Source organism: Dama dama, chromosome 16, assembly GCF_033118175.1.
Source record: "Dama dama isolate Ldn47 chromosome 16, ASM3311817v1, whole genome shotgun sequence".
Lineage (NCBI taxonomy): Eukaryota > Metazoa > Chordata > Mammalia > Artiodactyla > Cervidae > Dama > Dama dama.
Window position 1 is genome coordinate 34,799,782 of NC_083696.1, and position 24,226 is coordinate 34,824,007.

At 39.5% G+C, this 24,226-nt stretch overlaps 1 protein-coding gene across 4 annotated transcripts in view; it reads left to right on the forward strand.

Moving 5' to 3' along the window:
- The window catches only part of RASEF (RAS and EF-hand domain containing), a 104,783-nt gene that overhangs the window by 57,614 nt on the left and 22,943 nt on the right, over positions 1-24,226 (forward strand). For all 4 annotated transcript variants that reach the window (XR_009696391.1, XR_009696392.1, XR_009696390.1 and 1 more), the window contains exons 7-15: positions 1,001-1,069; positions 4,142-4,226; positions 5,514-5,602; positions 15,364-15,598; positions 15,918-16,055; positions 16,172-16,319; positions 17,772-17,853; positions 19,312-19,426; positions 22,978-23,097. Coding sequence is in view for 1 of the 4 variants with exons in the window: in XM_061163771.1 (XP_061019754.1) it covers positions 1,001-1,069; positions 4,142-4,226; positions 5,514-5,602; positions 15,364-15,598; positions 15,918-16,055; positions 16,172-16,319; positions 17,772-17,853; positions 19,312-19,426; positions 22,978-23,097 (1,081 nt within the window). In the remaining 3 variants the exon portion in view is untranslated. The remainder of the gene's footprint in view (positions 1-1,000; positions 1,070-4,141; positions 4,227-5,513; positions 5,603-15,363; positions 15,599-15,917; positions 16,056-16,171; positions 16,320-17,771; positions 17,854-19,311; positions 19,427-22,977; positions 23,098-24,226) is intronic.

A 24,226-nucleotide genomic window follows, 5' to 3' on the forward strand; every position in this document is an offset into this window, starting at 1 on the left:
GAAAAAGAGTCTCAGAGACATTCCATATGTGACAAAACCCAAAGCAGAGGCAAGGACATACGGAGGGATATGACTGGTTTGGGGAACAGTGGTCAGACCAGTGGACAGAAAAAGATATTTTGAATGGAAAGGCTAAAGTTTAAAAAAAATTTAAAAGTCTTAAAACTAGTTCAAGGCTGTAATGTAAGGTCCCAGAATTTTTGGCTAAGGAACTTAAATTCCTAGAGACAATTGGGAAACTTGTAGCCTTATCAAGAGTGCAAATGGGCAAGTTAGTTGTTATGGACAAAATCTGACAGCCTGAGAGTCTGGGGAAGATAGTGATGGGGATTGTCTGCTTAGAAATGGGGCTGGGGTGGGATAGGGGCTGGAAGGAAGTGGCTGATGTTCTGAATGGACATTTTAAGGAGAAGGCCAGGACTGCTTTGTAATAAAGCAACAGAGGACTTGCTGAGCATGAGTTTATAGTGAACAGAGAAAGCCTGGTTCTGTGGATCCCTCTGTGGCTTAGGGTGCAGAAGGGAGTGTCAGCAGGACTTGGAGCACATAGATAAGAAAGGAGTATTAGTATAGCTGGGATTGAGGTTGCATAAGGCTTGGAATGAGCAGAGAAGAGTCAGAGGTGAGAGAGTGGGTTGGGCTGAATGGGTAATGTGAGCGCCTGTGGAGAGCAGGCTTAGTAGAAGGCCAGGGGTTCAGTCCTGGTAAGGAACAGAGCCAGGGCAGTGGGCTGGGGTGGAGGAGCTGTGGATACTGCAAGGGGGAATGGAGGAAGCAGAGCCTTGCAGGAGGAAGCAGAGGTGTGGGTATACTTGTGGCTCACAGGGGAGAAGAGGCTGCTACTGGGCTCAGAGGACCTGAGCAGGAGCATGGAGAGATAGAAACCATGGTCAAGGACACAGGACTTTGGAAGAGGTGGAAAGGAGTCTGAGAGAGTAGGTATAGGTAAGGCAGGACTGAACACCTAATGCTCATTCAAACATAAAATGTAATTTTACAGGGATCTGGAAATAATCCGAGAATACACAGAAGATCGAAATAGTCTTGAGAGGCAAATTGAAATACTCCAGTAAGTTCTCATATTTCTCATCACACTTACATTTAACTTATGTTTTGTTAGTAAAACACATGCCACATATAACACGAGTTGCCGTATATCAGAGGCTGGTTCAGGAGATCCACACATGTTCTTCTTGATGTGGTGACTTAAGCACATTAGTTTAGCTTTCTGATGCTGCTAATCCTGCATAAACTCCTCCAATCCAGTAATGAGATTATAATTCTCTAAAAGTCCTCTTAAATCAGGTTGGTATGTCCAGCATATCTTTATAATACATTTGTTATACTGTAAAGAACCACAGCCCTGACCTCATCCGCTTTCTGTGCAGCTCCGCACACAGAGGTTTTAGGCATCCCACACAGTTCATGTCACATCACTAGGCATACACTATTGTTGTCATGCAGTTTATTGTGCCTGGTTAGCAGTATGTTTTTCTTTTTTCAAAATCTCTTGGAAATAGTACACCTGCTCTGTCAGCTCTGCAACTGAGCTGCAGAATCCATTCTCTGAGGACCTCACTGACAAAACCTCCCTCTTCCCTGATGCCCTTTCTCTCTTTTCTCCCAGGCAATATTTTCTTCTGGTTTTACTTCCCCCAGATAATGTCAGGTCAGGCTTGATGATTTTTTTCACCATTACAAATGCTTATTAAGCCTCACCTGTGGCACTGATAGAAGATATGTTACAAAAATCCTGTTAATTCATCTATTCATTTATTCAGCAGCCTTTCATTTAGCACCTTTTATGGTTCAAGTATGGGTTTGGGTAGACTCCAGGAGTGGGTGATGGACAGGGAGGCCTGGCGTGCTGCGTTTCATGGGGTCGCAAAGAGTCGGACATGACTGAGCGACTGAACTGAACTGATGCTTCAGGTATGCCAGGATCTGACACTCAGAGAGGCACTCAGCCTCTCTCCTTATGGGCTAGTCTAGGGGAAGAAGATGGAACCTGATCAGTACGTCTAAATATAATGTGCCAAAGGAGAGAGGAGGGCCAAGGGGAGCCATGTATCTCATAAGGGCATTCTCCTATCCAGGAAGGTCCAGGAAGTGTTTTTGGAGGAAGAAACAATTGAATTGAGTTCTGAAGGATGAATAAACCTGAAGCAGGGAAAGAGTAGCTGGTCTCTAAGGAAGAGACTATTTGATTTTAGAGGTTGCTAAGGCTCTGGCTATTTAAATGGCTTCTGTAAGATATATGGAAAGTAAGTGCCTGAGTTGGGGTTTGAACCCTGAGTCAATATTGGAGCTTTTTTTAAAATTATTTTCTAATTGAAGAATAATTGCTTTACAGAATTTTGTTGTTTACTGTCTAACCTCAACGTGAGTCAGCCATAAGGTATACATACGTCCCTTTCTTCTTGAACCTCCCTCCCACCTCCCGCCCCTTCCCACCCCTTTAGGTTGCTACAGAACCCTGTTTGAGTTTCCTGAGCCATACAGCAAATTCCCATTGGCTCTCTATTTTATGTATGGTAATATGAGTCTCCATGTTACTCTCTCTGTACATCTCACCCTCTCCTGACCTCTCCCTGTGTCCTTAAGTCTGTTCTCTGTGTCTTTCTCCATTGCTGCCCTGTAGATAAATTCTCTGGTACCGTCTTTCTAGATTCCACATATATGTGTTAGTAAACAATATTTAACTTTCTCTTTCTGACTTAACTTCACACTGTATAATAGGCTCTAGGTTCATCCACCTCATTAGAACTGATTCAAATGTGTTCTTTTTTGTGGCTGAGTCATATTCCATTGTGTATATGTACCAAAACTTCTTCATCCATTCATCTGTCGAAGGACATCTAGGTTGCTTCTATGTTCTAGCTATTGTAAATAGTGCTGCAATGAACAATGGGATATATGTGTCTTTTTCAGTTTTGGTTTCCTCAGGTATATGCCTAGGAGTGGGCTTGCTGGGTCAAATGGTAGTTTTATTCCTAGTTTTTTTTTAAGAAATCACCATACCGTCTTTCATAGTAGCTTTATCAATTTACATTCCCACCAACAGTGCAAGAGGGTTCCCTTTTTTCCCACACCCTCTCCAGCATTTATTGTTTGTAGATTTTTTGATGATGGCCATTCTGACCAGTGTGAGGTGATATCTCATTGTAGTTTTGATTTGCATTTCTCTAATAATGAGCACAGTTTAGCATCTTTTCATGTGTTTGTTAGCCATCTGTGTGTCTTCTTTGGAGAAATGCCTGTTTAGGTCTTTTTCCCACTTTTTGATTGGGTTGTTTGTTTTTCTGGTATTGAGTTTTATGAGCTGCTTATATGTTTTGGAAATTAATCCTTTGTCAGTTGTTTCCTTCCCTATTATTTTCTCCAATTCTGAGAGTTATCTTTTCACCTTATTTATACTTTCCTTTGCTGTGCAAAAGCTTTCAAGTTTAATTAGGTCCCACTTGTTTACTTTTGTTTTTATTTCCATTATTCTAGGAAGTGGGTCATAGAGAAACTTGCTTTGATTTATGTCATTGAGTGTTCTGCCTATGTTTTCCTTTAAGAGTTTTATAGTTCCTGGTCTTACATTTAGGTCTTTAATCCATTTCAAGTTTCTCTTTGTGTATGGTATTAGGAGGTGTTCTAATTTCATTTTTTTACATGTAGCTGTAACATTGGAGCTTTTAACTGGTACATAACGTGCCTGGGAGTACAGCACCAGGCCACAAGTAGGAGGAGCCAGGAGAAAGAAGTGTGACAGAACACAGCAGATCTATCCCCCAGCATGGAGGGGAGAAAGAGTAGGTAGGGTGGGCTGGCTTTAGGCCTTTAGGGAACAGTAAGGCCTGCACCAAACCTGTCTTAACAGTGGAGCTCCCTGAAGGAGAAGCAGCTTCCACAGCATGACGGACTCACTCCTAAAATGCCTGGAGACCTTTAAAGAGGGTTGACACATTGTTAAGTTGCACTTCTAGTAATGAATTAATGATCTCAGTTTAGAAGATTTGAAGGGAAGTGGTAGAAAGTTACAAGAGGTAATAGGTCCACCTTCTGAACATCACAGCCTGAAAAGAAAGTGGTGACATTGATCCCACTAATACTTTCCTTATCTACTTATTTATTGTGTGCATTTACTCTGTAGAACAGCTAACAGGAAACTGCATGACAGTAACGACGGCCTGAGGAGTGCCCTTGAGAACAGCTACAGCAAGTTCAACAGATCCTTGGTATGCAACAGGATTTTATAACGCGTTTTCTTCTTTCTTGTGGTATTTTGATTAAAAAATCGTGTATTTTCTTAGAACTTATAAGAATGAGAAAACAGTTTCATATAATAAAATGAGGCAAGATTTTCCCAAATTAAAAAATATGCCACTACTCTGCATAAATAAATGTGTAGATGTTTGCCAACTCTTTGTTCAATGTTCCAGAAAACCAGAGAAAGGTGTAAAAGGTGTGGCCTGGGTGCTGGAAAAGTTTACAGTATGGTAAGGACTTGAGGGGGCTTCCCAGGTGGTGCAAGTGTAAAGAACCCTCCTACCAATGCAGGAGATACAAGAGACATGGGTTCGATCACTGGGTCAGGAAGATCCCCTGGAGGAGGAAATGGCAACCCACTCCAGTATCCTTGCCTGGAGAATCCCTTGGACAGAGAAGCCTGGCGGGCTCCAGTCCATGGGGCTGCAAAGAGTCGGACACAACTGAAGCAACTTTGCACGCATGCAGTGAGTTGGGATGTGCACAGATACCACTAATATAAAAAGTGATATGTCTCAGTTCAGTTCAGTTCAGTTCAGTCGTGTCCGACTCTTTGCAACCCCATGAATCACAGCTTACCAGGCCTCCCTGTCCATCACCAACTCCCGGAGTTTACTCAAACTCATGTCCATTGAGTCAGTGATGCCATCCAGCCATCTCATCCTTTGTCGTCCCCTTCTCCTCATGGAGGTACAGATAACTATTTCCCTGTTGAGAGAAGAGGGAGAGTGCTTCTGGCCGAGGAGTTTATTTAGACTCTTTGGTTGTTCTTTGTGGTTATGAGATCACCAGAGTGGAGACCTTGGGCTTTTAAACCCTCCTACAGAAACAAGCTAAGGCCCATTTAGAATTTTGAGGACCTTTTCCAAACCAGAAAGCCTCTTCCCTGACTTTTGGAGGTTTCAAGATTGAGGTTCCAGTGCCACAGCTTTGGGTGTGGATGAGTCAGTCACTAAGTCAAATGATGATTAGAGAAGAGACTAATCCAAAGCTGGTACTGTTAGGGTCCTGAAAAATCCGGGAGCCAGGATGCCCCTTGAGGGCCTATATGGCAGGGTTTGGACTTCAGACATGAAGAGAGAGTCCTTTGGGCATTTGTTGCACTTTTTCCCTTGATATCTGTGCTTACATTTTCTCATGTAGGATACCAAATTCTCAGTTACATTAGTAAATTAGTGTGCTACAGGTTTTTTCAATGTATATAAAATGTTTAAATGGAATGACAAAATATTATTTCTGTATTTTATGTATTACAGCGCATAAATAATATCTCACCAGGGAATACAATTTCTAGAAGCAGTCCTAAATTTAATCTTCATTCTCCTCAACCTCTGGGCTATGACAGGTATGTTAACACCTTTTTAACTTTTTGTTTGAATTCTGGATCAAAGTTAAAAGGAAAGTACGTTTCCTTAGAGGTGAATTAAAAGAATATATTTGGGACACTAATTTTTATTTTCTACTATCTGTAAATTTCTGAAACATGAAACATGTAAAGATTAAAGTGTTTTAAAATGTTTCAGAGAGGGCAAAGTGATTTCTTTAAGATGTTATCATGACTTGGTTTTGTGTATGCTCACCTTTACTTCATCCCTATTATTTCTATTGTTTCTTAGAAGTGCCCTTTGTAAGAGGTGTTTCAGGGAAGCCCGTGGAACTACCATATGGGATGTTGTGGTGTATGATGTTAAGACTCTTGGAACAATCTGTAAATGTTTAGCAGCTCAGTATATATTGTGCAAGCTATGTTCAAGGAAATGGAAACTTTCAAAACAAATAGAAATGTAGAGAGTAGATGCTTATGAGTTAATGTACTAAAGGAGTCACAGAGGCTTTCCAGAAGTGAGAATTTAGCTCTATTTTTAATCAAATGAAGTGAAATATTGGCCCTGATATAACTTGAGATCTAGCAATGAAAACTGAAAGATTACATATGTGTACACATGTGTGTACATATACAATAAATCCCCTATATACAAATGAGTTCCATTCCAAGAGCGCATTCACAAGTCCAGTTTGTTCATAAGTCTAACAAAGTTTGCGTAGGTACCCAACTAATACAACCTGCTCTATGATACTATATTGTAATAGGTTTATAATATTTTCACACAAATAATACATAAAAAGCAAAATCAAAAAATAAAGCAAACATTTTTAATTTACAATCCAGTACTTTGGAAAGTACAGTAGTAAGTACAGCAGCTGGCATATAGCGGCTGGCAGTGAGTGAACAGGTAAGAAGAGTTATTGACTGGAGATAGGAGAGAAGGTGGGAGATGGTAGATCTGAAGGGTTGTCAGCAATGGGAGATGGAGGGCAATTTCACTCATGCCTGACATTGATAAAATGCATGTTCAAATCTTTGAAAGTTCACAACTTGAAGGTTCATATGTAGGAGATTTACCATACGTGTCCAGTGTTGTTACTTAGAAGGCTCATTTTGTAGTGTATCAAAATTTGATGGTAGAAGTGAGTGCATAAACTGTAGATCTCTGGCCCTCCATTTCTGATGCCACTTTCATGTTTTATGTTCCTTCCCTTTTCATTTGAGAACTTTTGGGCTAAAGAGTAATGCACTTAATATCTTGGCAACAGCAAAATGGCCAGATAGCTTTTCCAGAAGGTCTATTTTCAAAGGTTATTGGTGATCACTTTTAATAAAATTTTATCCAAATATCAGAATTTTTTCACTGATTTGTGAAATAAAAAAATTTAATGGTATCTATAGGCATCTTGCTTTTCTCTTTTTGAGAAATAGATATTACTTTTTAAAATATATGGGTGTGATGCTGTTTTTCTTTACTAATGCTTAAGGTCCGTTCTAAGCAAATAAGGGAAAAGCTAGATTACTAAAAATTATTTCCAAAATTTCACCATGATTCATTTTTTAAAATAGTGGACACCATGAATAAGGCTGGTAGTACTAAACAAAGAGCTCCTTAGCAATATGACTAAGGGACAAAGTCATCACATCCCATTGCCTCGAAGTGATAGGAATGTAGCACTTCTGTGCTCATAACCTTGAACAGTCACTAGAGGGCCACCATGATCCAGACTGATGTTCCTTTTGGGGGGAGTTGTAGTCTGATATAGGAAGTTAATATTTTCTTTTATTTTTGATGCTAATGTAAAACTTATTAGTCATCAGATCACAAGAGAAAAGAACAAAAGAAGAAGAAAGGGAAAAAAGACCTACAAAACAAGACCAAAATAATCTTGAAAATGACAATAAGATTGTTTTTGTTTGTTTGTTTAGTTACTAAGTCATGTCCCAGCTCTTTTCCAACCCTATGGTCTGTAGCCGGCCAGGCTCCATCATCCATGGGATTTCTGAGGCAAGAATCCTGGAATGGCATGCCATTTCCTTCTCCAGGGGATCTTCCTGACCCAGGAATCGAACCCATGTCTCCTGCTTGGCAGGAAGACTCTTCACATTGATAATTACTTTAACACATTATTGACCAGAGACATATTTATATGTCTTTTGTTACCCAAACATTACTGACAAGAGACATTTCGATTTTCACTTACAGAACCAATCCCCAGCCATAGACATTAGTTTCTGCTAAAATCACCCCATCAATAATGTGGTAATGTATATGGACTAAATATTTCAACCAAAAGACTTAGAGTGACTGAATGGATATAAAAACAGGACCCATATACGTGCAGCCTGCAAGAGACTCACTTCAGATCTAGAGACACACACAGATTGAATGTGAAGGGATGGGAAAAGGATTTCCATAAATATGAAAATCCAAAGAAAACTGGAATAGCAGTACTTATATCAGACAAAATAGACTTTAAAATAAAGACTATAAGACAAAAAGGATACTACATAATGATCAAGGGATGAATCCAAGAAGATACAACAATTGTAAATTTATCTAAACCCAACATAGTGAAAGTGAAGTCGCTCAGTCGTGTCTGACTCTTTGTGACCCCATAGCCTGTAGCCTGCCAGGCTTCTCCGTCCATGGGATTTTCCAGGTAAGAATACTGGCGTGGGTTACCATTTCCTTCTCCAGGAGATCTTCCCGACCCAGGTATTGAACCCAGGTCTCCCGCACTGTAGGCAGACGCTTTGCCGTCTGAGCCACCAGGGAAGTCCAACATAAAAGCACCTAAATGTATAAGCAAATATTAATGGACAAAAAAGGAAAAATCAACAGTAACGCAATAGTAGTGGGGGACTTTAACTTGCATCAATGGACAGATCATTCAGATAGAAAATCAATAAGGAAACATAGGCCTTAAATGACACATTAAACCAGATGGCTTAATTGATATAGGGAGAATGTTCCATCCAAAAGTAGTATAATACACATTCTTTCAAGTGTACATGGCACATTCGCCAAGATAGAGTATATGATAGGCCACAAAAACAAGCCTCAGTAAATTTAAGAAAACTGAAATCATATCAAGCATCTTTCCAACCACAACACAATGAGATGAAATCAACTACAAGAAAAAACTGTAAAGAAACACAAACACATGGGAGACTAAGCAATATGCTATGAAAGAACCAGTCAATCACTGAGAAAGTCAAAGAGGAAATCAAAAAAAATACCTAGAGGTAAATGAAAACTAAAAAATAATGATCCAAACCTATGGGACACAGCAAAAGGAATTCTAAGAGGAAAGTTTATACAATACAAGCTTACCTCAGGAAACAAAAATCACAAATAAACAACCTACCCTTACACCTAAAGCAATGAGAAGGAACAAACAAAATCCAAAGTTGGTAGAAGATAAGAAATTATAAAGATCAGAGCAGAAATAAATGAAATAGAAACTAAAAGATATAGAAAAGATCAGTGATACTAAAAGCTGATTCTTTGAAAAGATAAAATTGATAAACCTTTAGCCAGAGTCATCAAAAAAAAAAGAGAGAGGGTCCAAATCAATAAAGTCAGAAATGAAAAAGGAAAAGTTAGAGCCAATACCACAGAAATACAAAGGATTATAAGAGACTACTACAAACAACTATATGCCAGTAATGTGAACAACCTAAAAGAAATGGACAGATTCTTAGAGAGGTACAGTCTCCCAAGAATGAACTAGGAAGAAATAGAAAATATGAACATAACAATTACCAGTATTGAAATTGAATTCATAATTTTAAAACTCCCCCAACAAACAAAAGTCCAGGACCAGATAGCTTCAGAGGTGAATTCTGCCAATCATTTAGAGAAGAGTTAGCAATTATCTTTCTCAAATTGGTCCAAAAAATTGCAGAGGAGGGAATACTTCCAAACTCATCCTATGAGACCCCCATCACCCTGATACCAAAACCAGACAAAGGTATCACTAAAAAAAGAAAATTATAGGCCAATATCACTGATAAACATAGATGCAAAAAAATCAACAACAACAAAAAATATTGGCAAACCAAATCCAACAATACGTCATGATCATACATGATCACACATCATGATCAAGTGGAATTTATCCTAGGGATGCAAGGATTTTTGTTTCAATATGATATAGCATATTAACAAGTTGAAGAATGAAAACCATATGATCATCTCAATAGGTGGAGAAAAAGCCGTTGACAAAATTCAGCATCCATTTATGATTCAAAAAACTTTCCAAAAAGTGGGCATAGAGGAAACATACCTCAAAATAATAAAGGCCATATATGATGGACCTACAGCTAATATCATACTCAACATGAAAAACTGAGAGCATTCCTCTAAAATCAGGAACAAGGCAAGGATGCCCACTCTTGCCACTTTTATTCAGCATGATCTTGGAAGTCCTATCCATAGCACTCAGAGAAGAGAAAGAAACAAAAGGATTTCAAATTGGAAAGAAAGAAGTGAAACTCACTGTTTGCAGATGACGTGAAACTATACGTAGAAAATCCTGAAGATGCTACCAGAAAACTGTTAGGTTCATCAATGAATTGGTAAAGTTCCTGGATACAAAATTAATTTGTATATTAATTTAATTAATGTAATTTGTATATTACAAATTTATAATATTATGATAATATAATATTACATAATATACAAATTTGTATGTTTTGTAATTTGCATATTAATTTTGTGTCAATTTAACAGAAATCTGTTGCATTTTATACACTAACAGTGAACTATCAGAAATTGAGATATTTTCATTTACCATCTCATCAAAAAGAATAAGAATACCTAGGAATAAACCTACATAAGGAAGTAAAAGACTTGTCTGGGAAAACTGTAAGACAGGGATCCCCAACCCCAGTCTGTAGCCTGTTAGGAACCGGGCTACACAAAAGGGGGTGAGTGGCAGGGGAGTGAGTGGGGCTTCATCTGTATTTATAGCCACTCCCCATCGCTCACAGTACTGCCTGAGCTCCGCCTCCTGGCAGATCAGCAGCGGCATTAGATTCTCATAGGAATGTGAACCCTAACCCTAAAGTCAAGGCAAAATATCCTGAGGTTGCCACAAAATAGAAATAAAGTGCACAATAAATATAATGCGCCTGAATCATCCTTAAACTATACCTCCCATTCTGGTCCATGGAAAACTTGTCTTCCAGTGAAACCAGTCCCTGGTACCAAAAGGTTGGGGACTACTGCTATAAGACACCCATGAAGGAAATTGAGGATAACACAAATAGATGGAAATATATACTGTATTCTTGGATTGGAAGAATTAATTTTGTTAAAATGACCAGTGCAATCTACAGTCAATGTAATCCCTAACAGTGTAATCCTTAACAAAATACCAAAGGCACTTTTCACAGAACTAGAACAAATAATTTTAAAATTTGTGTAGAAACACAGGGCACCCTGAATAGCCAACATCATCTTGAAAAAGAATATCAGAGCTGGAGGAATCATACTCACAGACATCAGACTATGCTACAAAGCTGCAGTCATCAAAACAGACACATACATAGATCAGTGGAATAAGAGAATCCAGAAATAAATCCATGCACTTATGGTCAATAAATCTATTACAAGGAGGCAAGAGTATACAATGAAGAAAACACAATATTTAAAGTAGCTGTCCTGGGAAAACCAGATAGCTTTATGTAAAAGAATGAAATTAGAACATTCTCTAACACTATATACAAAAATAAACTCAAAATGGATTAAAGATCTAAGTGTAAGATCAGGCACCATAAAACTCATAGAGGAAAATGTAAGCAGAACACTCTGATATAAATCATAGAATAGTTTTTGGATCTGTCTCCTAAAACAAAGGAAATAAAAGCAAAAACAAACAAATGGGACCTAATTAAACCTACAAGCTTTTACACAGTGAAGGAAACTATCAGAAAATTAAAGACAACCCACTGAATGGCAGAAAATATTTAGAAATGATATGACCGATAAGGGGTTAATATCCAACATACATAAACAACGTATACAACTCAACATCAAAAAAGCAAAGAACTGAATTAAAAAATTGGCAGAATAACTTAATAGACATTTTTCTAAAGAGGATGCTAGTGGCCAATAGGCATATGAGAAGATGCTCAACATCACTAAATATCATGGAAATTCCAATCAAAAACACAATAAGATATCACCTCACACCTGTCAGAATGGATATCATCAAAAAGAACACAAATAACAAATGTTGATGAGTATGCAAAGAAAAGGGAACTCTCTTACACTGTTAGTGGGAATGTAAATTGGTTGCAACCACTGTGGAAAACAGTATAGAGGTTTCTCAAAAAACTAAAAATGGAACTATATTATGACCCAGCAATTCCACTTCTGGGTATGTATCTGAAAAAAAAAAAAATTCTAAAAGATACATGCAGCCCAGTGTTCATAGTAGCATTACAATAGCCACAATATGTAAGCAACCTAAGTGTCCATCAGCAGATGAATGGATAAAAAGGATGTAGTGTGTATATATACAGTGAAATACAACTCATCCATTAAAAAAAGGAATGAAATTTTTGCCATTTGCAGCAACATGGATAGACTTGGAGGGCATTATGCTAAATGAAATAAGTCAGACATAGAAAGACAAATACTGTATGATTTTTCTTATATGTTCAGTTCAGTCTCTCAGTTGTGTCTGACTCTTTGCAACCCCATGAACCACAGCACGCCAGGCCTCCCTGTCCATCACCAACTCCCAGAGTCCACTCAAACCCATGTCCATTGAGTCAGTGATGCCATTCAACCATCTCATCCTCTGTCGTCCCCTTCTCCTCCTGCCCTCAATCTTTCCCAGCATCAGGGTCTTTTCTAATGAGTCAGCTCTTCGCATGAGGTGGCCAAAGTATTGGAGTTTCAGCTCCAACATCAGTCCTTCCAATGAACACCCAGGACTGATCTCCTTTAGGATGGACTGGTTGGATCTCCTTGCTGTCCAAGGGACTCTCAAGAGTCTTCTCCAACACCACAGTTCAAAAGCATCACTTCTTCGGCTCTCAGTTCTCTTTATAGTTCCACTCTCACATCCATACATGACTACTGGAAAAACCATAGCCTTGACTAGATGGACCTTTGTTGACAAAGTAATGTCTCTGCTTTTTAATATGCTGTCTAGGTTGGTCATAACTTTCCTTCCAAGGAGTAAGCGTCTTTTAATTTCATGGCTGCAATCACCATCTGCAGTGATTTTGGAGCCCAGAAAAATAAAATCAGCCACTGTTTCCCCATCTATTTGCCATGAGGTGATGGGACCGGATGCCATGATCTTAGTTTTCTGAATGTTGAGCTTTAAGCCAACTTTTTCACTCTCCTCTTTCACTTTCGTCAAGAGGCTCTTTAGTTCTTCTTCACTTTCTGCCATAAGGGTGGTATCATCTGCATATCTGAGGTTATTGATATTTCTCCCGGGAATCTTGATTCCAGCTTGTGCTTCCTCCAGCCCAGCATTTCTTATGATGTACTCTGCACATAAGTTAAATAAGCAGGGTTACAATATACAGCCTTGACGTACTCCTTTTCCTATTTGGAACCAGTCTGTTGTTCCACGTCCAGTTCTAACTGTTGCTTCCTGACCTGCATACAGGTTTCTCAAGAGGCAGGTCAGGTGGTCTGGTATTCCCATCTCTTTCAGAATTTTCCAGTTAATTGTGATCCACACAGTCAAAAGCTTTGGCATAGTCAATGAAGCAGAAATAGATGTTTTTCTGGAACTCTCTTGCTTTTTCGATGATCCAGCGGATGTTGGGACTTATGTGTGTCTAAAAAATGCAACAAACTAGTGAATATAACAAAAAAGAAGCAGGCTTAAAGATATAGAGACCCAACTAATAGCTATTATTGGGGAGGGGAGGAAGGAGCAATATAGGGGTAGGGTAGTAAAAGGTACAAACTATTAGGCATTAGAAAAGCTATAAGGATATATTATACAACACAGGGAACATAGCAAATATTTTATAATAACTATATATGGAGTATATAACCTTTAGAAATTGTGAATCACTATATTCTGTGCCTATAATTTATATAATAGTATACATCAACTATACTTCAATTAAAATTTTTTTAATCAAAGCATCCTGTAAATTTAGTTTTATTTATTGCTTTTGTGTCCTTATTTTAAGTCGTATATTTGTTTTAATTTTGTGTTTTTTCTAAGAACTCTAAAATATATAATAACATGTTATATTTTTACATATTTAATTGTAATGAAAATATTCTTCAGGCAGAAAGACTAGTTTACTTTTGAAAGGTTATGTATATTAGTTGAGTTTGAGAAAGTCTGATCTATACCTATATTTTTAATTTAGATTCTATATGAAGGTGTCTTTTCAATCAGGATTTTTTTCTCTGTCATTCCTAATCAGAAATACAAATAGGTTAAAAAAAAAAAAATGTTCTGACTAATCATAACATGGAGCTGACTTTGTACTATATTATAATGAAATGGTTTCTTTAGGTTCCTTACAGCTTGACCCAAAATCAGTGTTAGAAGGAGAGTTTCATAAAAGATGAGACAAATTTTAAAAAATGTACACACATTTAGCTAAGCAGATTGAGATATGGTATGAAATTCCTGTCACAGGAGAAAGACTTTATAATTGAGCAACATATTTACAGAAAGTTAGGTTATTAAATTACCTTTTTAGTTAATTTTAAACGTATGCTAATGATACCAAAATATTTTTGACTTCTCAGGTTTATATGGCTTATATTTCTGTAAAGATTACCCTTTCTTGTGTAAGAATATTCATCTGAGAATATTTCTCATATTTCATCTGGGAATATTTCTCATATCTGGAGATCTATGTTTCCTTCCCATTTCCTCTTTCTGATGATATCATATGTACCAAGTGGCTAGTATGGTTCCCAATGTGTAGCAGGAACTAAATAAGTTGTTACTCTTGTTTTATTTCAATATATACTTAGATACTTATGGGAATCAAATGGAAAAGCAAAATAAAATGAGAAGATGAACATTTATAAAATATTGGCGTTACCCAAGTGGAAGGATACATAGAAGTCGGGATTTCTAGTTTTTCTATGGTGCACCTTCCTAGGAAACTCCTCCCATCAGAGTCTTTCCAGAGCTGTCAGCACTTGGTGGCAGAAAACTCATCCCGTATGCCAAACCATTCCAGGGTCGTACATTTCTAATTGCCTGTCATTTTTCACCATGTTGATTAGAGATGTGACTCCCGGAAAAGTTTATCATTTGGCCCTTAGTGTCAATTCTTCCAAGTATTTGAGGAGATAAGAAACAATTACAACTTAAGCCAAGTGCACTGAATCATTTCTCAGACTGAAGGGTTATAAGTCTCAAGTCACAATAGAGATATTATCCAGAAATGAACACACTGTTCAGAATATGGTCCAGCCACATTAGAATATAAAGGTTCCCATGTTCTTTTGTTAACACAACTTGAGATTGCATTTACATCCTGGACATTCTGATTCTTTTTGTATAAGGAAGGTGAGTTTTTTTTAATGACTTCCTTTATTAAATGTTTGACTTGACTTAAATGTCTTTATCTTAATCAATTTTTGCATAGAATGAACTGTTTCTTTGAGTTTTTTATTTCCCCTGATGCTTAATCATGGAATACATTATAGCTCTTGGTAAGAACAAAGATATTGGTCTTGATTCCATTGGTCTGATTCCATTGCTGTGTCATCTTGAGCATCACCAGCCCTCAGGTAGAGCAGTCCTCTCCTTTATTACCAGGTCATCCCGCTCTTCCTACATGGATGAGGACTGTGATTCGCTGGCCCTCTGTGACCCCATGCAGAGGATGAATTATGATGTTGACAGCCTGCCTGAGAGCTGCTTCGACAGTGGCTTGTCTACCCTGCGAGATTCCAACGAGTATGACTCGGAGGTGGAGTACAAGCACCAGAGGGGATTCCAGAGGTCGCACGGCGTGCAGGAGAGCTTTGGGGGTGATGCTTCGGACACGGACGTAAGCCCTGAAGTCACTGCTTCAAGTCCTAGGCCTGCTCTCCTTTCTTCCACAGAAATATATATCCCACCCTGTTTGAGCTTTACCTGTCATGGGCATTGTTTCAAAGGTTATACACGTGAAACATAGTTGGGAGAACATTTTTCTCTACCAAGTTAGGGAAAAAGGAGAACAGATTTCCTTTTGTGGCCACTCTGTTCCCTAACAGCATTGACTGTTGATTCAGCAGCATACTTTTCTTCTTTTTGTTTCACAATGTATGTGTGTAATGAAAAACTTTCTTTGTTTTTTAATGACCGACTTAAAAAAAAAATAACAGGTTCCTGATATAAGGGATGAAGAGACATATGGCTCAGAAGGCGTGGCTTCCATCCTGGACTGGAAGCCCCCAGGATCTGCTAGTGAAGGCAGCGTCACTAGCCCCTCAAGAAAGCCCATCTCCGCGCTTTCACCACAGGTACGTGGTTTCAGAGACACTTCTCTTCATGAACCCTCTTCATTTTCATGTCATATAACTTACTAGGAAGAAAGCGGGCACTGCCTTTGTCACCCACTGTGGCTTCCTTCCCCTAGACAGACATAGTGGATGAGAGCCATAAATCTTCCAGCTCGCAGAAAGCTTACAAGATTGTGCTGGCCGGGGATGCTGCAGTGGGGAAGTCGAGTTTCCTCATGAGACTTTGCAAGAATGAATTCCGAGGAAACACAAGTGCTACCCTGGGTACGGTTCTTTTTCAGAGGATAATGGGAAAATGACCTTCTTTAGGTTGATTCTATTTTCTCTAGGTATTATATTCACAGACCCACAGATCTCTCTCTTTTCCCTCCATATGATACATATGTACATACATGTGTCAGTGCTCATGTGTCCTTCTCTATAGAATAGTCCTCTGCTTTGGTCAAGGACTAAATTTGGGAAAGGAAGACTAACAAGGGACTGAGGTATCTGCTTACCCAGTGAGATCAACCAAACCGAGTTTAATGCCAGAGATGACGGATTCATTTATTCAGCAAGCACTTCTGGAGTCCGACTGTGAGACACGTACTGTTATAGGCACTGCTTTGTCGCTCAGTTGTATCCGACTCTTTGAGACTCCATGGACTGCAGCTGCCAGGCTCCTCTGTCCATGGGGATTCTCCAGGCAAGAGAATCCTGGAGTGGGTTGCCATGCCCTCCTCCAGGGGTCTTCCCAACCCAGGTCTCCTGCATTGCAGCCAGATTCTTCACCGACTGAGCCACCAGTGAAGCCCTACAGGCACTACAGATAAACAATAAACAAAGTCAACTAGATCCCAGCCCACAAAGAGGGAAATGGATGAGAAATACATTTTAAAAAACAAGGTTTGGGAGAAGTGCCCTTTGGCACAGGATGCCCAGGGAAAGCCTTTCTGATCAGGTGTCACTTGATGTTGATAAAGTGATCTTACCGATGGCCAGTTTGTCATCATGGTCAGAATTATAGCCGAGTGTATGTCCCTTCCGCTCCCTCACAATGGAACACATGAATGATACCTCTCAGAACAAGGAAAAGTAGTCTCCTCATTTCCACATTTGCATAATAATCAGTAAAAGGAGTTGAACATATGCAAATTATCATTTATTCTTCTTCTTTATCTAAAGAACTCTTATTTTCATAACCAGAAACCCTAAAACAGATTAGTTACCCTCTTCACAATGGATATCTTTGTAAATTTATGGCACTGTTATAACCCTTCAAGATAACAAAGCTGAAAGTTCACTTCAGTTTGAGTCATAAAAAGCCTAAAGTATTTGGTTAAGTTGCTAGAGCACCTGGCATATATACACACCATATACATGTACTTATATACATATGCATACACACATGGATATATCTGCATATATACATAGGCATATTTGTGTGCATGCACACACATAAAACTAAGTCCATCTAATTACTTGAACACAGAACATAGATTTTCCTTTTGTCCACAGATTAAATCCTTCCCCAAGCCAGCCAACCTGTGATGTGCATGTGTGGTCTGGCTTATAATTAGTAGGTGAATGTCACTCTCATTGGAGGCCAGGTTCTTTCCTCTGTCTTGCTGAACTTCACTTTTTTGGCTTTTGTCTCATCTAAAGAGGGCTTGAAAAGCAAAATCCAATGGAATTATTTACATTGTGTTCTCCATGTTCTCTTATATTCTTTTTCAGGCGTTGATTTTCAAATGAAAATGCTCATCGTAGATGGAGAACGGACAATACTGCAGCTTTGGGATACAGCTGGCCAGGAGAGGCAAGTGCTTTCCCCAGTGCTTTGAATTCTGCCGGGGTTTGCATGCACAAGCCTTGTAAGACGTTCGGTGTCTTTTGTGTTCATGATAATATAGTTCTGATATAGTGTTAGAATTTTAAGAATGCTCGCTTTTTTCCACATCCTTTCCTTCTTCACTCATCCATCATCAGTCATGTGAGTCCCTCCAAGCTCCTTTTGAACTGGTGACCCATTGGGAAAAATAGAGTGCCCTATCCTAATGAGAGAATGTCGGTGAGGCAGCACTCCTGAAAGTGGCAACAGTATGAGCAGCTGGGGAGCTGGGGCACCAGAGATGATGGAGAAGAGGACCTGTCAGCTCCTCTGTTCAAGGGCAGAGACACAAACTAAACTGCAGAGTTGCATATGGCAACAGACAGTACCCTCTCTCTTTCATTGCTGATGGACAGAAGTGTGAGGCATAGGTCTTAATCTTATCTAACTCTTTGGGAACAGGCTGAACCTGATTGTGCAGCAAAAAAGTTTGGGGGCACCTGCCAGCCTTTGTCACAGGGCACCAGTTAGGGTGTTCAGATTCAGCAGTAAACAGACACACAAATAACCTGCCCACACAGAGCTCGTATTTTCTAGCAGCATTTAAAAAATGTGTGGTTGACAGGGCCCTATTTAAGATCTTGCAAAATATTATACTTGGTTGAGTTAGGACATATAGGTTGAGGTGTGCTCGTCCCCTGGGAAGCCCCCACACCCACTGTGTGTACCCTGTGGTGTTCCACATGGTTGGGTCTTCTTCCAGCCACCCACAGGACTCCCTACCCATCACCCAAAAGATAATTTTGCTCGGATGTGCCTCGCCTTCCATATTTCTCTGTGTCCCACACCTGGGTTCCAGTAGCTTGTTGCAGAGGCTGACATTTTTAGCAGTTATGCTCTCAACCTTGTCCTGACTATGTGCTGGGCTTTGTAGACTTTCTTGAGATTGTTTGGTGGAGAAAATGATTGACTTTTCTAAATCATTAGCATAGATTCTTCTCCTGTTACCTTTCACCAGGTCATTCTAGGGCTCTGGGATGACTGTTTCACAGAAATACATTGCTATTAGATTCTTCTCAATTGGGCTTGGTTTTTCTTTTTAATATTTTTATTTATTTCTTTATGTATTTATTTGCTGCATCGGGTTTTAGTTGTGTCATGCAGGATCTTACGTTGCAGCACATAGACACTCTAGTTGTGGCACAAGGGGTTAGCAGTTTCGCTCAGGCTTAGTTACTCTGAGGCATGTGGGATCTTAGTTCCCTGACTAGGGACCAAACCTGTGCCCCCTACATTGCAAAGCAGATTCTTAACCACTGGATCACCAGGGAAGTCCCAAGGCTTGCTTTAAAGATGAGGGAGGGGAAAAAGTGAGCATAAAAGAGATGAAGAATGAGGCAACACCAAACTGACTGATTAGAACTGTTACTTTCATGCTTTTTCCAGATTCAGAAGCATTGCCAAGTCTTACTTCAGAAGAGCAGATGGTGTTTTGCTGCTGTATGATGTTACGTGTGAGCAAAGCTTTCTTAATGTACGAGAATGGGTAGATATGATTGAGGTAAGAAATCAAAACAGACAACAGGAAAATGACACGGGAGAGTTATAGGCTGGATCTCAGGAAATGCTGTTTCTCTTCTTTGTAAAAATGAACTCGGAAACCATTGATCCAGGCTCTCAGAAAGAACTGGATGTGGGAGGCAGGGTTCCTAATAGTACTTAGCAGCACTGCTCTCCTCCTTAGTAGCGGGCCAGTTCCCACAGAACCGAGGACACTAATAAAGTGAGCTTCTGAGTGGTGGTGGGAGAGGGGGAGGTTCTGGATTTTAATATGATCAGAACCCGATTGGCAGCAAGTGAAAATCCAGACAACCAAGGAAAAGCAGTTCTCACAAACAAGAGGGTGATGGAGCTGGGTGTGCAGTGTGACTGGAGGTGTACCAGGGGCTTCCACGTGTGCTAGAAGTGTAGGTGAAATACCATCACCACCTGGCACCACCCGGTCCAAATTCTGTAGGAACCATGTTCTCAGCCTTTTTCTGATAGAGATTTGGGTCTTTACATACCCAAGGTACTACTAACATACGAACTGGTATTTTAAACATGTGTGGTTACTATCTATGCTTTCTTTTGCTCAAATGAGATGGTGTCTTTCATCGAGGAGCTTTCATATCCTTTGTTTCATGGTCAATAATTTTTTAAAGTAGGAAACTATTTTGACCATAGTTAATGTGCTACCAACATTATTAATGACCATAAAACTACAGTTCAAGCCATGATTCAGCGTAGTCTCTTGGTGAAAAAAAATAATAAAACTAGTGGCTAATACAATTTTTCAAGTATGTCTATGATCTATAATTTTTAACAGGCATTAAGTGCAGTGGTGGCTGAACAAAGAACTGCTGCCTGATCTCAAGTCAGCCTCTAGATTCTTCAGTCGGGCCTGTTTCATACCCTGTAAAATACCAAAATGTTCTCTTTCTAACTAAAGATGTAAGAAATGACTGACTGAAAAATGGCAATAAGACTCAATGATAAATATGCATTTTGCCCAACTGAAAAATCATGACTTAAAATTATATATACATCAAAAGTATGTTGACATTTATGTAGTATTTTTATTTCACAAAATTTTCTACATGTTATATTCACCTCTGTAACATATCTGAGAAAGGAAGTAAATGTAACGTTGTTCTCACTTTTTATGAGAAATCTGAGGCATAGAAAGTTCATGACACTGGCTTTTAGTCATTTAGAGGTTGGAGTGGAAGGGAGAATTAGACCTCCTGATTCAACACTGGTTGTTCTTTTGATGAAGCTCCAGAATGAGCAGCAGGTTAAGAAAAACTTCTCCAATATCAAGAAAGGATCTCCAGGGTAGTTAGTGCATAGAGAGGCATCTACTCAAGGGAACAGATGAAGCTCTGGGGCGACCAATGAGAGAAGAATGGATGATCCCAACTAACTCATACACACAGATATTTAAGATCTATAGCAAAACTGTTTGTATTGTTGAAACTTTTGGACTTGATCTCCCTTTTAAGACTTTGGATTATACTCAAGACACAAAAGGCAGGGTCAGCCATAGGGTTGAAAAAGCCCTATGTGACTAGTTATGGCCTATGCCAGGGGCCCTGCTGCCATAATTTGCTAGATAAGTAAGCACCTACTTGCAGTAAGTGATTCATTTAGCTATTGGTGTTACCTTTCATAGGGTCGGAAAAGGGAAAAAGTGTATTCAAGATGAAATATTGAATTTGTTACTGGAGAAAAAATGAGATGCCACTTGGCATTTGACTTTGACTTATCTCAGTGAGTCTTCACCATGGCTCACCTTTTCTCATTTGGGGAAATTCTGTTGGGACAGTATATATGGCCACTATAATATGGGTCAAAACTAACTATCTGAGATAGTTCAGATGCGTGAAAGGATTGGGAAGCAGTAGAGTGTCAGTGGTGAATGGACCCTCTGAATTAATAATTAATATACTTCAATTGAAAACCACTGGGTTAGAAAATCTTAAAATTATGGCTGTTTACCTGTCATGAGTAATTTGTTGATTGAATATTTGGGTAAAAGCTGAATGGAGACACTTGAGACATGAGATCTCTTTCTGACTTTTATACATTCAAAAATATTTTGGGCATCCCTATTTTGTGCATGTATTGGCAATATATCCATTAAAAAAAAAAAACGAAAGGCCCTACCCTTTGGAGCTTGTATTCTAGTTAGGGAGATGTAAAAGGGAACCAACATAAATAAATAAAATGAATGATAGGAAGTGCTAGATGTAGAAACAAAACAAGGCCAGGATAAACAGCCTTATGGTGGGGCCGAGTGCTGCAGGTAGTGCAGTCAGGCTGGTCAGACCAGGAGGTCATATTTGAGTCAAGACTTGAAGGAGGTGCCATTACTTACCCCTGTGGCTTTCAGAAGTCTTGGCTGGCTTAAGTGAATATTTGATTAGTGGCTTCCATATGATCCTGAGCAGTTCCCCACAGAATGCATTTACTTAACACATTAATGAGTGGGGTGTCTAGTCTGGGGGAGGGCTTTTCATTTCCTTCTCCCCTTTGCTTTTACTTCACTCTGATGTATTCCATTGGAGGAAAGTGGTCAGAAGAGAAAGGAAGTATAATTTTAGTTTCAAGGCTCATTTTTGATGCTACGTCAGGTGTGGCACCAAAGTGGGTGAGCACCAGGCTGTGTGTTTAGGCGCCGCAAAGAGCCATCTCCCCACGCGTCAGTCACCACTGCTGCTTTGCTTGTTTAGAAGCCAAAAGGCTGATTTTCTAGTCACATAGTCTTCTGTTCTCGTCATAGCCTGCTGAGGGGGGCTTACTGACCCCTTCATTTCACAGACAGGGAAATGGAGTCAGAAGCAGGAAGAGACTTGCTGGATTTCATGCAGTCACAGCCGATGAGCAGCCAGGTGGTGGGAGGGGTGGAGTCTCAAACTTACTTCTGCCTCTCACATCCTCCAGTCAGCCAGCCAGCTCCTCTGTGAAGGCCGCGACAGTGTGCACATGCTGATTGGGGAGCATTTCTCAGGGAGTTCCTGAGAAACTGGTACTTTGAATGATTGCTCATTGACCCCTCACAGAAAATATGTTGATCTTTAGGGCCTTTGCATTTTGCTTTTGTCATAAGCCAGATAGCAGTGAATGTGGAACTTTCAGACTCCTTTTTCGTCCCCTCATAGCTGAGGGAATATTTATGTGTTTTGTACCTGGGATAATGAAGCCGGCTTGTTATCACCTCTGTTTGGAGTGAAAATTATAGCAAATTATGTGAGCACTACAGCTAAATGTAGCTCTAGGTCATGCGTCTTGAGTTTCTATCAGTTTCTATAGTGGCAAGGATGATGGAGTCAGTTTGGACCTCGGCCCTCACCCTTACAACATCTTATTTAACCTCTCTGAATTTCAGTGTTCTGGTCTGGAAATGGGGAAAAGTTTGTCTCCTTTTAGTGATATTTTGAAGTTTAAAGATATTATCTGTACACCATGTGGCATACAGGGGGCATTCAGAAATGGTAGCTGCTGTTGTCATCATCCTCATAACTTGTCCAATGTTTCATGTATGCACCATTTTTCTTTTCTTCATGGTAGGATGCAGCCCATGAGAGCATTCCCATCATGTTGGTAGGAAACAAGGCTGATCTTCGTGATGCTGCTGAAGCAGAGGGACAAAAATGTGTCCCAGGGTACTTAGGAGAAAAACTGGCCATGGTAAGAGTAAGAGTGGGTCCAAACTGGAAAGGGTCTTTCACTTTTCTCTACGTGTGCTGAAAGGGTGTTTGACAAACCTCCACTCTTTGATGGGTCTTCTGTCCTCACACAGACAGAATTCCCAGTGCCCCCTATCCACCCCATGAATGTAAATAATTAACAACAAGAATTAAATCCCTTGTGGGGGTAAAACAATCATGTGATCATTTTCCCCACTGAGTACAAAGAAGAGGCAAAATTCTCCTGTCTTCTTCCTCGCTCGTCCCCAGTTCCTGGAATCCTCCTCTAGTCCTGGGATCCAGGTAAAGGAAGAAGAATGGGTGTCCTGTTTTGAAAAGTTGACTTTGGTTCCAGAGGGTGACTGTGCCAAGGGGCAGCAGATGATGCAGTATGTCACCTGGGTGACAGGGTGAACAGTAGACATGTTCTTTTTTCTAAGATTTGTACTCAATTGGAATAGTATAAAATTATTCTTGGTTATGCATTTGTATAAGGGATGGCCCTCATTTCTGTTCAGATTACTGTTGTGGGCAGTGCTTATTCTCTCATCACTGTCATTGTGTCAGAATGCTTCGTGGCCCTCTTAAGACTTGTTTTACCCAAACAAGGAATCAGATGGCCCTTGGGTCAAATAAATTCTTAACCATAACAGTCTGATTTGACATAGCTATCATTGTTGTCTGTCATCATCAATAAAAGACTGCTTTTTAACATAAACAAGTGAACTTTAAAAAGAAGTTTCAATTTCCCTATTTTAAGTTGGAATTGTTTCTTATTTTAAATGTTATAACTGTGAGCCAAATATGATAAACATTAAAACTAGGCAATGAAATGTAGACAAGATCCATTCAACACATATTTAATTGTATTTACCATGTGAAAAGTACTTTATTGTGAGCTGAGCAAAGGGTAGAGAACAAAAGAGACCATCCTTGCCCTCACATAGTTTACTGTCTAGGGAAGACAGACATTAAACCTGTGCAATCCATTCATCCCCCTAGAGAGCCATGACTCCTGGCCGCATGCCAACTTTATTCCTTCTCCACAATTTCTTATCTATTCCCCAAGGTTTGCTTACTTATTATGCATCTCATGTCTGCCACCCTCCTGCATCCTCAAAGGCCATCTC